Consider the following 14,763-nt stretch of genomic DNA (forward strand, 5'->3'; position numbering starts at 1 on the left):
AAATAAATACGTCGCAGTGGATAACTCCCCGATCTCCTTCCCAAAACTCAATTCCATCGAATTTGGTATCAGTCACTCCCTTCCCCTTCAGTGTCAGAGCAGCTTCCGATCACTTCCCTCTCTCGCTCCTTAACAATCAGTAAGTCTCTCTCTCTCTCTCTCTCTCTCAAACGCAGCGTATTACTACTTAGTTCTATCAATTCCAATTCCATGGAGTTATATCAAGATTTGCTTTTGCAAAAACGATTTATTGTTTTGGTTGGTGATGATTTTTGATAAATTTTCTGTATTTTGGGTAGGCTTATAAAACCAATTTAGCTCCGCCATGTCGGTTCCAAACGAAGGAAATGATATGTCCTCTTCTTCCGATGCTCAGGTATTTCCCCTTTAGCATTTAAAGCAACTCCCTTTTGCTTCTTTTTGTGTTTGGGTTTCGCGGTTTCGGACCCGGAAGAAGTTGAAGGCTTTTGAACATTTGGCTTGAATTTGTTTGAGAAATGGGTTGGAAAATTTTTGTGGGTTTTGAGTTGTTAAGGGTTTAGATGAATTGAGACGGAGACGTGGGTTAGGCCAGTTGGTTACGGCATTGTGTCTCCCCTTTGCAGCCTAGTTCGTATCCTCGGGGTCGTAAATTAGAGTAGTTTAGAATAGTGTCTTGTTAATAGAAAAATGAAAATAAAAAAATGCAATGCGATGCATTTTGTCCATGTGTAGATGATTTCACAGTTATCTGTTCTTGACCTTTTAGAATCACACATTACTAGGACTAAGGATTTTAATGGCTAATTGGTTCTGCACTAGTAAGTTGTTGATCTCTTGCTTTGGTTTGGTGATCACATCTTTTTGAGAAAGAGAAAATGCCCATGATTCAAGGGTTGTCTTCTGCCGGTTACCAAATTCTTTGTCAAATTGCAGCAAATTCATGGAACTAAGGATATGAGTTTGGTTATCATAGTGGAAGAAAATGGTGAATTTTACGTTTTCAATAAGTATTTAGATACGGGATGTTTGAAGGCCAATCCCTCTAGTGTTGTCATAATTTTCTACTTCAAAGCAGTATAGGGCTTTTCTTTTTGTTGACGAATGTTCTTGTGTAGGGAATGCCTAGAATAAAGATTCTTAAATTTTTTCTTGGTCTTAAAGTTTGAAGGATTTCACATGCGCATATAGAAATCAGTTGACAATATAATTTCATAGTTTGATGGTTGTGGTTGCAGCTGTCATCTCATGTTTTTGGGGATCTCCTCGATTCGATCATTGTTGATGTTGCATCTGAGTGTCATCGAATAGCGAAGTTGGGTCTTGATCGTAATTTTGAAGAAGAGGAAGAAGAACTAAGGTTGTCAGCCCAAGCACGGGTGAGGGTAGCTGATCCTAGTAATAGTGGTGAAGCAAATAGCAAGTACGTGGTTGACATATTTGGGCAGAATCATCCTTCCGTAGCCAGCGAAGTGTTTGAGTGCATGAACTGTGGTCGGTCTATCGTGGCTGGGAGGTTTGCTCCTCATCTGGAGAAGTGTATGGGAAAGGTAATTGTCCGTCATCTTTTCAGATAGTAGACATTTCCCCAGTTTTTATCTGTGACATCCTTGAACGAGAGACTAATAGATATTGTGGATTTGTTGCTCCACCACAGGGTAGAAAGGCTCGCCTCAAGGTGACAAGAAGTAGCACGGCTGCGCAGACTCGGAATTCTCGGGGAAACTCTGCTTCCACATACTCCACATATTCAAATTCCAACAGCACAAGCCGGTTATCAAATGGAGCATCCGGTGTTGCTGGTGAGGAGTACTCAAATGGTGCATTGGAAGAGCCATGAAACAGTTTAAGCACCGGTGAGCTCCCCAAGTTACTTGGATGCAATGGATCTTGCATACTTGCTTAGTTCGTGATGTTTGTGGAAAGTGATGCCCGATTTTGAATAGCAGTCTGTTGGTTTACTATATGACTGGAGGAATTATGTGATGACATTCTTTTTCCCAGTACAAAGAATAGTGCCTTGTATAAAACGTTCTTAACCGCATCTTGAATGATAATTCTAAATCTCATAGAAGTTAATTCTGTCTTCAAATTAAATCTAATTGTTTGCTCAATATAAGCTATCAAATCATGTATACAAACACGAGAACAATCCTGAATTGAAGGGATTAATTGCTGAATTCAGGAGGTACCGAAAACTTACTGATTTTCCATTCCGTTAATGACTCATGTTTAGACTCGGGAGTGGAATGCGTGGTGCAATACAACATCAAGCTCTCAGTCTCCAACCACAGCTTTTCCATTAGGACCAGCCACAGTACGTTTTCGTTTTAACTACAGTTTCTACATTAATAGTCTCCTATTTCCTTCTCTAGCAAGTATTCAGTCTGTTCAATTTTTTAAGAGCAGATCAATAATATAACATTGTGTCGTTTAGCTCAAAGCCGCGAGAACTTCCAAAAACACGTTGAGTAACTATGAAACTGGCACTGAGCTGTGGTACTTTTTTTTTCTTTGTTCTGGGTTTAATCCCGCGTGTTCTTCTCGAGAAAGATTTTAACGAGGTCACTCTTTCTCAACCGCTGCAGCTTGTATCTTAATTAAGTTTGTCTCTTGGTAAAAAAATAAAATAAAAAACAATTGTTGTTCATGTGTATTGTACAAGTTATGTGTCACTGGATGGCATCCCCATGTGAGCACAAAGAAAGTTTCAACAGTTGTCCCCAGTTACAGTTGTCCCCAGTTGACTTTTTAAAGTTTCAAAAGTTGTCCTCCCCAGTTGTCCCCCGTTGACCTTTTAAACTTTCAAAAGTTATTGTTGTTCATGACTATTCGAAGGTTGATTACAAGAGATTACAAATTGGGATGCATATATATTTACAATCTCAAAAGCCTTTCATTCTTCATTGAGCGATTAGCAAACTTGGCAACCAAGAAAAAAATGGCTGCCGCTTTGATTGGACAGGCTTTTATCTCCGCTTCCATCCAGGTGCTGTGTGAGCGCATTGCTTCAACCGACTTCGGTGACTTGTTCCGGCAGAAGAAGCTGGATGAACCACTCCTCATGAAACTGAAGATGACGCTGCTCACCCTTTGTGCAGTCCTCAATGATGCGGAAGAGAAGCAAATTTCAAACCCTGCTGTGAGAGAATGGCTTGACGAGCTCAAGCACGCTGTCTTTGACGCGGAGGACTTACTGGATGAGATCGATACTGAAGCTTTGCGATGCAAGGTGGAAGGTGAAGGTCAAACCGAGATATTCACCAAAAAGGTGTGGAACTTCTTCTCTACTTCTCGTAGTCATTTTTATCAAAGCATGAATGTTGAGATACAAGGGTTATTACAAAGGCTGGATGACTTTGTGCAACAGAAAGTTGCCCTTGGTCTTACAGAAGTTGTTGGGAGGAAGGTTTCACAAAGAACTCCAACAACTTCCTTGATTCATGAACCTTTTGTATATGGAAGAGACAAGGATAAAGAAAATTTATCAAAAGTCTTGTTCTCTGATGATGCAACCGAGGATAATGTATCTATCATCACCATTGTTGGTATGGGTGGGGTTGGCAAGACGACCCTTGCTAGAGTCCTTTACAATGATGACAAGGTGAAAAAGCACTTTACCCTTAAATCTTGGGCATGTGTTTCAGAAGATTATGATGCTATTAGGGTGACTAAAACTCTTCTCGAGTCAGTCACTTCAACACCTTGTAATATGACAGATTTGAATTTGCTTCAAGTTGAACTTAGAGAACAACTGAGGGGAAAGAAATTCTTATTTGTGTTGGATGATCTTTGGAATGAGAAATATTTTGATTGGAAGTGTCTGCAAACTCCTTTTACTTCCGGGGCAAGAGGAAGTAAAGTCATCGTGACAACACGAAGCGAAAATGTCGCATCTCTCATGAAAAATGTTCCCATTCAATACTTGGAACCTTTGTCGCATGAAGATTGTTGGATGTTACTTGCAAAACATGCATTTGGAAATGAAAACCACAATGCACATCCAACTTTGGAAGAACTTGGCAAGAAAATTGCACGCAAGTGCAAAGGTTTGCCTTTAGCAGCAGAAACACTTGGGGGTTTATTACGTTACCAGAGAGACTTTGAGGAATGGAATATATTATTAAATAGTAGTCTTTGGGAGCTACCTTATGATAAAAGTGATATCCTTCCAGCCCTGCGGTTGAGCTATCATTATCTCCCTTCTCAGTTGAAACGATGCTTTGTTTATTGTTCATTTTTTCCAGAAGGTTATCAACTCAAGAAGGAAGATATGGTTCTACTTTGGATGGCAGAAGGTTTAATTCTACAAGGTTTGAATGGGAAAAGAATGGAAGAGATGGCTAGAAAGTACTTCGATGAACTAGTATCACGATCACTGCTTCAAAAATCAGGAGGGCGTGGTTTCACAATGCATGATCTTCTTAACGACTTGGGTCAGTTCATGTCTAGGGGATTTTTTCTCAAGCTGGAAGAGATGGAATCGCAAGAAGTTAAAAGACTCCGTCATTTGTCATATGCTAGGGGAGAAATTGATGCTGCTAAAAAATTTGAGCCATTAAATGGGGCCAAGTGTCTGCGGACCTTCCTACCGACCTCCTTTGAAACAGATCGCTGGTCTAAAAAGTTCTACATAAGTAAAAAGTTTCTACATGATTTGTTGCCAGCACTGAAATGTTTATGGGTTTTATCATTGTCGCGTTATAGAAATGTCAATGAATTACCTGATTCTATTGGTAATCTCATTCACTTGCGCTTTCTAGATCTCTCTCATACTGCAATTGAAAGCTTACCTAGTGCAGTTTGCACTCTCTACAATTTGCAGACACTACTATTGTCAAATTGTTACGCTCTCATTGAACTGCCGGCAGACATGAGAAAATTGATAAATTTACGGACATTAACGTTGGCAGATTGTTGCTCCCTTGCCAAATTACCTGTAGACATGAGGGAACTTACTAGTTTGCATTACCTCGATGTCAATGGGACAAAGATAGAAGAGATGCCAGTGGAAATTGGAAGACTAAAAAGTTTGAGAACATTAACTGCTTTCGTTGTGGGGAAATCTACCGGGTCAAGTATTGCAGAACTAAAGGAGTTGCCGCATCTCCGGGGAAAACTTTCAATTTTGAATCTGCAAAATGTAGTTGATGTCATGCATGCCTTGGAAGCCAATTTGAAGGTTAAGAAAGAACTCAAGGGCTTAGAGTTGGCATGGGGTGATGGGGACGCCGATGATTCCCAAAAGGCGAGAGATGTGCTTGACAAGCTCCAACCTTGCATAAATTTGGAGAAACTGACTATCAGATTCTATGGAGGAACCAGCTTCCCAAACTGGTTAGGAAACTCTAATTCATTCTCGAACATACAGTTCATGTGTATCAGTGATTGTAGGTATTGTTTGTCCTTGCCAAGTTTTGGGCAGCTACCCACTCTTAAAGAGCTATGTATCATAAGGGTGGAATTCGTTAGGACGATTGGTTATGAGTTCTATGGTGATTGTAATGGAGCTTCTGTAATTCAGCCCTTTCAGTCTCTGAAGACGCTAAAGTTTGAGGAGATGCCAGAGTGGGAGGATTGGCTGCCGAGTCCAAGTGGAGGTCAATGTTCAGACTTTCCGTGTCTCCAGGAGATGAGAATAAGGAATTGTCCGAAGCTGAGAGGATACTTGCCTAATCGTCTTCCCTGCTTGAAAACACTTAGGGTGTCTGGGTGTGAATTTCTACAGCTGCATGATGAATGGGCCACTACCAGCAGCAGCAGCAGCAGTAGTCTTAACATGGACTACTTACAGAATTCATTGGAAATACATATTAATGGATGCCCCGGTCTGTTACCGTTAATAGAGAGAGTAGAGAAGAAGTTCTTGTCCACACTCGGCATTTTTAATTTTGTTGCAATACAGTGCTTGCCCAAAATGCAATATCTTGAACGCTTGACTCTCAGCAATTGCCCAACCGTGTCTTCATTGGAGTTCCTATCACATGAGGTGATGGCCGAATTGACATCACTTGAGTATTTGGATATAGAAAAGAGTTTTCATTCAGTGAGGTCGTTCCCGTTGGGCGTTTTCCCCAAACTTTCAACTCTTGTAATCAATGGTTGTGAGAATCTGGAATCCTTTTCTATTGAAGGAGTTGATCAAAACCTAAGCCATCTCAACCACCTGCGAATCTACGACTGTCCAAATCTGGAGTCTTTTCCCAACGGAGGACTGCCCACTCCCAACTTGAGACACTTGCAAGTCAATGGATGCAAGAATTTGAAGTCATTCCCCGAACGAATTCGCACCCTCACCGCCCTTGGAACGTTGGCCTTATACAATCTTCCAAATCTTGTGTCATTTGCCCAAGGGGGTTTGCCTCCCAACCTGCAATATTTGTATGTTAGAAACTGCGACAGAGTGAGGCCTTCAGTGGAGTGGGGATTGCAAGGACTTGTCTCGCTTAGAGAAGTTAGCATCGGTGGCGAGATCTGGGCAATGTTGCTCAAGGAACAGCTGCTCCCTACTACTCTTAACTCTGTCCGCATCGCTGGACTATCAAGTCTGAAATCGTTGGACGGAAAAGGACTTCGACACCTCACTTCTCTTCAAAAGCTATCTATTTATGGGTGCCCAAGTCTGGAATTCCTTCCAGCAGAGGGACTTCAACACCTCACTTCTCTTCAACAGGTATCCATTTCTCGGTGTCCAAATCTTCAGTTCCTGCCAGAAGACAGTTTGCCACCATCTCTTTCTTTCCTGGAGATCTACTCTTGTTCCACCCTGGAGAAAAGGTATGAGAAAAGGACCGGAGAACATTGGGCCAAGATATCTCACATTCCTTGCATACAGATAAATGACGAAGTCATCATATGAGCTCTCTCATACAAAGTTGTGCTTTTCAGCATTTCACTCTCAGGTATTTTGCATCTAATTAACTTCAATAGTTTTAAAAATAAAAGACGTAATAGAAATAAGAATCATAGCATATTGATCAAATGTTTCGTTGCAGCATGGAAGACACATCATCCCTACATCTTCAACATTTTCGGATGGTATGGAGAGGATCAATCCAACATAGTAAGCATCAAAGGTGCAACATTTATAGGTACTCTTTCGTAACCGAATAATGTATTAACGTTTCAGAAATAACAAATTTTGCAATTTGTTTCTCATCTCTCCCATTTTCTTTGTTGAATCTTGTTTGCTCTGAATTATTCTTTAGCCTTATCCCTGGCATCACTTATAGAACATATATTACTTTGGCAACTGACATTTTTTGATCAAGAAGTTTTGGAATATGTTTTATTCCTGGACTTAAGGGAAAAATGATGCTGTTATATATTAACGTCTCTGCATCCGTACTCCGGTTTCGGATTCATTAATTTCTTATTGAAAGCATGCATGTTTCTTATATCAAAAATGATAAAAACCATCCATACTGCTTATTTTGGTCTGCAGAAGCATATTTGGCATGATGATGATCCTCTAAAGGAAGATGATGGAACCCCGGGATGATATAGTTCTTTGTCAAGCGGGCATGGTTTGAATACGGTGGCATGTTATCTCGTCTTCTTTCAATGCCATTATCATCTTCAAGTTGGTCTATCTATGTTTTTATTTACGAGTGCGAACTGGTAATAGATCTTTAGTGGATTACTGCATATTACATTCTCTCTTATCATCATTCTTCGCACAAGAATTGAGAATATATACCTTAGATAATTGATGATTCGAATTTGAATATAACTTCGGAAATATATATTCATACATACGATAGGTGCAAGTTATTTCTTCGGGACCAGACGGCATGCTATGACAGGTTGAAGTCAATAAACAGAAATAAACACGGCGCAGTGGATCACTCTCCGTTCTTCCCAAAATCCCAATTCCATCGATTTGGTATCACTCCCTCCTCCCTACCTTCAGTCTCAGAGCAGCTTTCGATCACTTCCCTCTCTCCCTCCTTAACAATCAGTAAGTCCCTCTCTCTCTTTCTCTCTCTCAAACACAGCGTTTTACTACGTGGTTCAATCAATCCCAATTCCATGGATTTATATCAAGATTTGGTTTTGCAAATACGGTTTCTTCTTTTGGTTGGTGATGAGAATTTTGATAAGTTTTCTGTATTTTGGATAGGTTCATAAAACCAATTTAGCTCCGCCAAGTCGCTTCCAATTGAAGAAATGATATGTCCTCTTCTTCCGATGCTCGGGGTATTTCCACTTTCACATTTAAGGCAACTCCCTTTTGCTTCTTTTTGCGTTTGGGTTTCGCTCGGTTTCGGACCTGGAATAAGTTGAAGGATTTTGAACTTTTGGTTTGAATTTGTTTGAGAAATGGGTTGGAAAATTTTTGTGGGTTTTGAGATGCTATGGGTTTAGATCCATTGAGATGGAGACGTGGGTTAAGCTAGTTGGTTACAAACTTACAACATTGTGCCTCCTCTTTGCAACCTAGTTCGTATCCTCCACTTTGTAAATTAAAGTAGTTTAGAATAATGTCTTGTCAATAGAAAATTAAAATAAAAAATTGCAAGGAGATGCATTTTGTCCATATGGATATGATTTCACATTTATCTGTTCTTGACCTTTTGGAATCACACATTACCAGGTCTAATGACTTTAACGGTAAGTGATTCTGTACTAGTAAGTTGTAGACATCTTGCTTTGTCATAACTTGTCGGCTTGTGGTTGCAGCTTTCATCTCATGTTTTAGGGATCTCCTCGATTCGATCATTGTTGATGTTGCATCTGAGTGTCATCGAATAGCGAAGGGTCTTGATCGTAATTTTGAAGAAGAGGAAGAAGAACTAAGGTTGTCAGCCCAAGCACGGGTGAGGGTAGCTGATCCTAGTAATAGTGGTGAAGCAAATAGCAAGTACGTGGTTGACATATTTGGGTAGAATCATCCTTCTGTAACCAGCGAAGTGTTTGAGTGCATGAATTGTGGTCGGTCTATCGTGGCTGGGAGGTTTGCTCCTCATCTGGAGAAGTGTATGGGAAAGGTAATTATCCGTCATCTTTTCATATAGTAGACATTTCCCCAGCTTTTATTTGTGAAGTCCTTAAACGAGAGACTAATAGACATTGTGATTTGTTCCTCGACCACAGGGTAGAAAGGCTCGCCTTAAGGTGACAAGAAGTAGCACTGCTGCACAAACTCGGAATTCTCGAGGAAACCCTGCTTCCACATACTCTACATATTCATGTTCTAACAGCAGAAGCCGGTTATCAAATTAAGCATCGGGTGTTGCTGGGGAGGAGTACTCGAACGATGCATTGGAAGAGCCATGAAACAGTTGAAGCACTGGTGAGCTCCCCAAGTTACTTGGATGCAATGGATCTTGCATACTTGCTTAGTTCGTGATATTTTGTGGAAAGTGATGCCCGATTTTGAATAGCAGTATGTTGGTTTAGTATATGACCGGAGGAATTATGTGGTGACATTTTTTTTTCCAGTATGAAGAATAGTGCCTTGTATACAACATTCTTGACCACATCTTGGATGATAATTCCAAATCTCAAAAAAGTTGATTATGTCTCAAATTGAATGTAATTGTTTGCTCTATATAAGGTATCAAAAATATGAAAACAAACACTAGAAAGATACCGAATAGAAGGGATTAATTGCTGAATTAATTAGTTATCGGCAACTTACTCATTCTCCATTTTGTGAATGATAACATTGTGTTGTTTAGCTTAAAGCCTTGAGAACTGCCATTAATATCTGTTACTTTTTGTTTTGTTTTTGACTAGATTTCCAATAACACATTATTTTTTTGGTAACATGCAATAACACATTATTGAGTAACTACGATATTGGCACTGAGTTGTGGTACTTTTTTTTCGTTCGGGATTTAATCCCTATTCTCGTTAAGCAAGGTTTTAACGAAGTCACTCTTTCGTAACCATCACAGCTTGTATCTTAATTAAGTTGGTTTCATGATAAAAAATAAAATAAAATAAAAAACAATTGTTGTTCATGTGTATTGTACAAGTTATGTGTCACTGGACCCCATGTAAGCACAAAGAAAATTTCAAAAGTTGTCCCCAAAAACCTTTAGGGTGAGTTTGTTTGGCTTCCTTAACTCTCACTGGATTAGATTGGACTATAGCCCAGTGTTTGTTAGATATTGGGATTATGTTTAATGAGGCTAAAGGGGACTTGTGTGGACTAACAGGCTCGCTAGAAGTTCTTAGCGAGAGCCCTCGAAAAGGAGGGGACTAGCTATGACCTCTTCCTTCTCTACTCTCTTCCGTCTCTTCCTCCTCCAACAAGACCTATATAATTGCACCACCTCCGATCGTCGTGGGCACAGATCGCCGCCGATGGTCTCTGTGCTAACCCGATCATGGGATTTTTGTGAACCCAGTGGTGGGTGAGGAACACAATGGCCGTTGAAACCCAAATCACAGAATCGTTGTGAACCTAGTGGTGGGTGAGGAACATGACAACGATGAAGGAATATTGGAGGCCAAAACGTCAGCGCCCGCGATGGCGACAAAAACGGCAAAGGTCTTGGATTGGGACGACATCAGCTTGGGATCGCGGGTGATAAAGATGGGGTAAGCAACCTAAGACACCAAATTGTGGAATTGGTTTTGATTTAATCTCAAATTGTGGAATTTAAAATTGTCGGGAGTTGATTTCGATTTGATCTGTAATTGCGGGGAGTTGGTTTTGATCTGATATGCAATTGTAGGAAGTTGGTTTTGATTTGATCTCAAAGCGTGGAATTGGGTTTCGAAGAAGAGGAAGAGTTTTCAGGAAGAAAAAAAAAAGATAAAAAAAATGAGAGAATTAAGAATAAAATATTATTAGAGATGTAGAGAAATTAATATAATATTAGAATGTATTAATTATCCTACTTGTTAGTCCGACACTGCACCAAACGCTTACTAAGTTAGTCTAGCTTAGTCTTGTCTAAACCAGTCCAACTTAGTCCCTAAAGCTGGTCCAGTTCGAAATAGTTCGGTGCAATAAACGCACTAGCTAAGGAATATTCAAAGGTTGATTAAAAGATATTGATCAAAGACTAATTACAGTCTTGAGCTGGAAAGTGGGAACCGAAAGCCTTAAAGGATAATAAAGATTTCGGTATTGTTTGGGATATTGCCGATCAATGAGATATGGGAATCGATTCCACTTTTTACGGACCAATCCCAAGTTTTCTTTTGGTCAATTGACCAATCACAAGTTCATTACAAATTGGGATGCATCCGTACCAATACAAGAGTTTTTATAACAATAGTCTTTGAAATTGACCCATTCTTTAAGTGGTTTCTGAAAATCGAGAATTGTAGTTCTTGAAAATGGTTATTGCAAATTAATGTCATCTTTCTGTTATAATATCGTTAAAAATTTTATTATGTGTTAATGTGTCACATAAGTGAGTCAGCAAAACTAATTAAAAATTAGCATATAAATTAAAAATATATAAATAATAAAAAAATAATTTTTTATTCTCCCGTTGTCTTCCTCCCGCAACCTTGGCTGCCATGGCAGCCCTGCCCACTCCAAGCAGAAGCAAAAAAATCCCATAGGTGTGAAGGGTTTTGCCGAAAACTTCTGCTACTCGTCGGAAATATTGGTGTGGGGCCGTCAATCTAGGCCTCGGGTGCAGAGTTGATCGGAGGATACGGTGGGTTTCAGCGGAAATGGAGAAGATGTTTTGGTTCGACTGGGTATTTTATCGTGGTAATTCGATTGGGTTGTAAGGTGGCGCCGATTATGTTTGAATGGGTTGAGTGCCAAAATCGAGCCATGGTGGGGTGGGTAGGGTAGGGGCTGCCATGGCAGCCAAGCCTGCTCGACGAAGACGATAGGAGAAAATTTATTTTAATTTTAATTTTGAAGTTAAAAACTTATTTTTATTATAAAATTATAATTATATAATAATATTTAATTAGACTTATATGATCCATTTATGTGTGACACATCAGTATATAACATAATTTTTAACGAAATTGTAACGGAATAACCACATTAATTCACAACAACCATTTTCAAGGATTTACATTGATTGATTTTCAATTTTAGAAATCATCTTGATGAAGTTAGTTAATTTCATAGATTATTTATAATAGAATGAAAATTAACATTAAATTGTAATATGATATTAAATCCATGAAAAATTTTCAATTTTAAAAATCTTCTAAACATTTATCTTCTCTTTTTATTATCTGATAATTTCACATGTTCTGATTTAACAAGTGAGTGTCACTACCACCATTTAGCATTGTCATGTGATACTATAGTGCCACAGCCACTCACCCAAAAAAGAGAGCGCCATGTTTTTCATGACAAGCACCAGCTGGAAACCATTAAGCAGCGCCTTGCTGTTTGTGTAAATTAAAAAAAATTAATGGCCGCATGATTTGAATCAACGGCCACGATGTTGTGGTACAGGCTACCCATACAAAGATCCAGATCTGGATCCATGGGATGACTTTTGGACCAAAAGACTAATTACAGACCAATCACAAGTTCTTTTTTGGTCAACTGACAAGTAAAAAGTTGATTACGAATTGGGATGCATCGAATTCTTTTTACGAGGATTTTAAGAATTTTTTAATTATACTTGTTTATTGTATATTATGTATTTAGTTTTCGTTAGGTATTATTTATATTTTATTTTAAATAAAAAAATTTATAATAATATTTAACCGCACGATTTGCATCTACTTTGAAACAACGGCCACGATGTTGTCTTCCGCAGGCTAATCCATAGAAAGATCCGGATCTGGATCCATGGGACAACTTTTGAACCAAAAGACTAATTACAGACGCAAGTTCTTTTTTGGTCAACAGACCAATCACAAGTTTTTTATGATGAATTTTAATTTTAAGAATCATCTTGATAGAGTGGATCAATTTCATTAATTATTTGTAATAACACAAAATTAATATTAAATTGTAAGATGATAGAAAGTTCTTTGAAAGTTTCAATTTTAAAGAATCTTTTAAACATTTAGAATCTGTTTAATACTCTATTTCAATCCAACTTGTTTAATTAAAAAAGAATTTTTAAGTTTAGTTTTTGAAAACTTATTTGGTAGGATTATTTTAAAAAACTGAAGTAAAACTAACTCAAAAATAGAGTCTATTATTTAAAAACATAAAAAATGAATTTTTAGAGTTTTTAAACTTAAACTCATTAATTTCTTTTATCTTCCTCCTCGCCACTCACTCCAAATCTCTCTTTTTTTTCTTCTTTCTCTCTCCTATTTTATATAACATTTTTTGTTTCTGTTCCAATATGCTATCTTCATTCATTCGGTTATTTTTTTCACTTCTCTTTATCTCGTCCGATCCTCTTTTGCTTTCTTTCCTCTTTCTTCCTCTCATGCGACCCTCTATTTTTAGATTTTTTTGTCTACTTTAAGTCGTAAGTCGTAAGATTTAAAATTTTTAAATCACAAACCAATCAAGTTTTTTAATTTAAAAAAAAAATTCAAGAAAAATTCATATGAAATACCAAATATGCCCTTACCTTCTCTTTTTATTATCTCACAATTTCATATATTCTGATTTGACTAGTGAGTACCACCATTTACCATTGCCATGTGATACTACAGTGCCACTCTCGCAGAAAAGAGAGCACCTCGTTTTTCACGAGAAGCACCAGCTGGAAACCATTAAGCAGCGCCTCGCTGTTTGTGTAAATTAAAAAATTTAATGGCCGCACGATTTGCATCCATTTTGAATCAACAGCCACGATGTTGTTGTCCGCAGGTTACCCATAAAAAGATCCAGATCTGGATCCATGGGACAACTTTTGAACCAAAAGACTAATTACCGACCAATCACAAGTTCTTTTATGGTCAACAGACCAATCACAGTTCTCTTTTGGTCAACAGACCAATCACAAGTTCATTACGAAAGTACTCCACGTTCTAAATTTGTCTTTTGATACAAAATAAAATGAAAAACAGTTGTTGTCCATGTGCACCGTAACGAACCCGGTTTCTCTGCCCTTCCATTTTTTATACATTTTCATTCCGATTAAACTACGTTAATATTTTATATTGATTTTTTTTATAAAAACAATAAAATAAAAAATAATAATAATAAAAAATATTGATATAACTTAATGGTAACTATACAACTAAAAAGAAGTATGTGTGTATGAGAAGTTAAAGGACAGAAAAGACAGGTCCGAAGAAGAATTAGGAGACTTAGAGACTGTCATTAGCACGAAAACGTACTGTGGTCCTTTATTTTATAGAAAAGTGGCACTGTAGTATCACGTGACAAATAACACTAATCAATATTTTTTTTTATTAATATTTCATTAACTATTGATAAATACGAAGCTTCTCTCTCCTCTGCGTTTACTGGAAAATGACGTGACAATCCCACCTCTTCTTTGAAAATTGTAATTATATATGCACGTAATGAACCTGTGATTGGTCACATAACAGAAAAAGAAGCTTGTGATTGGCCTGTAAATAGTCCTCTGCTTTCACTTCAAAGCTCGTTTGGGGACAACTTTTGAAACTTTCTATGTGCTCACATGGCCATGCCGTCCAGCGACAGCGACACATATCTTGTACAGGGATCTGGCTTCTCTACCCTTCCATTTTTTATACACTTTCATTCATTTCTATTTGTACGGTCACGATTAAATCACATTAATATTTTATATTATTATAATTTTTTATTTTATTACTTTTATAAAAATATTAATATAAAATATTAACGTGACCTAATCTCCATCGTATAAAATAAAAAAGAATGAGAATGTATAAGAAACGGGAGAAAGCCGGGTCCTTCTTTCTATAGCAAGTATTCCGTCT

General features: G+C 38.1%; 3 protein-coding genes across 8 annotated transcripts in view; all 3 read left to right on the top strand.

Moving 5' to 3' along the window:
* LOC103958988 (SAGA-associated factor 11-like) lies at nt 1–3,105 on the top strand. Of its 4 annotated transcripts, none has more exons than XR_007250880.1 (6): nt 1–139; nt 300–376; nt 1,218–1,529; nt 1,637–1,835; nt 2,216–2,296; nt 2,969–3,105. XR_007250880.1 is itself a non-coding variant. In XM_048564304.1 (5 exons), exons 2-4 carry the CDS (start codon nt 326–328, stop codon nt 1,817–1,819), a joined length of 546 nt encoding a protein of 181 aa, XP_048420261.1. In that variant the 5' UTR covers nt 1–139; nt 300–325; the 3' UTR covers nt 1,820–1,835; nt 2,216–2,629. The 4 variants fall into 4 exon arrangements, 2 of the variants coding, with proteins under 2 accessions (XP_048420261.1, XP_009369587.2); XR_007250879.1 differs by having other exon boundaries at nt 2,945–3,071; XM_048564304.1 differs by lacking the exon at nt 2,969–3,105 and having other exon boundaries at nt 2,216–2,629.
* LOC125468124 (putative disease resistance RPP13-like protein 1) lies at nt 2,921–3,456 on the top strand. Its single transcript, XM_048564333.1, has 2 exons — nt 2,921–3,388; nt 3,445–3,456. Exons 1-2 carry the CDS (start codon nt 2,921–2,923, stop codon nt 3,454–3,456), a joined length of 480 nt encoding a protein of 159 aa, XP_048420290.1.
* LOC103958987 (putative disease resistance protein At3g14460) overlaps nt 3,308–14,763 on the top strand; it is a 16,561-nt gene continuing 5,105 nt past the window's right edge. Inside the window, exons 1-7 of one of the 3 annotated variants that reach the window (XR_007250877.1) lie at nt 3,308–6,881; nt 6,975–7,070; nt 7,424–7,599; nt 7,743–7,939; nt 8,102–8,178; nt 8,662–8,969; nt 9,076–9,532. Coding sequence is in view for 1 of the 3 variants with exons in the window: in XM_048564303.1 (XP_048420260.1) it covers nt 3,530–6,838 (3,309 nt within the window). In the remaining 2 variants the exon portion in view is untranslated. Of the gene's footprint in view, nt 6,882–6,974; nt 7,071–7,423; nt 7,600–7,742; nt 7,940–8,101; nt 8,179–8,661; nt 8,970–9,075; nt 9,533–14,763 lie in introns of those variants that run through there. The other 2 variants (XR_007250878.1, XM_048564303.1) reach the window with 2 other exon arrangements.

Source organism: the organism of the source record quoted next, unplaced genomic scaffold, assembly GCF_019419815.1.
Source record: "Pyrus x bretschneideri cultivar Hongxiangsu unplaced genomic scaffold, Pyrus_bretschneideri_v1 Contig39, whole genome shotgun sequence".
In the NCBI taxonomy this organism is placed as follows: Eukaryota; Viridiplantae; Streptophyta; class Magnoliopsida; order Rosales; family Rosaceae; genus Pyrus; species Pyrus x bretschneideri.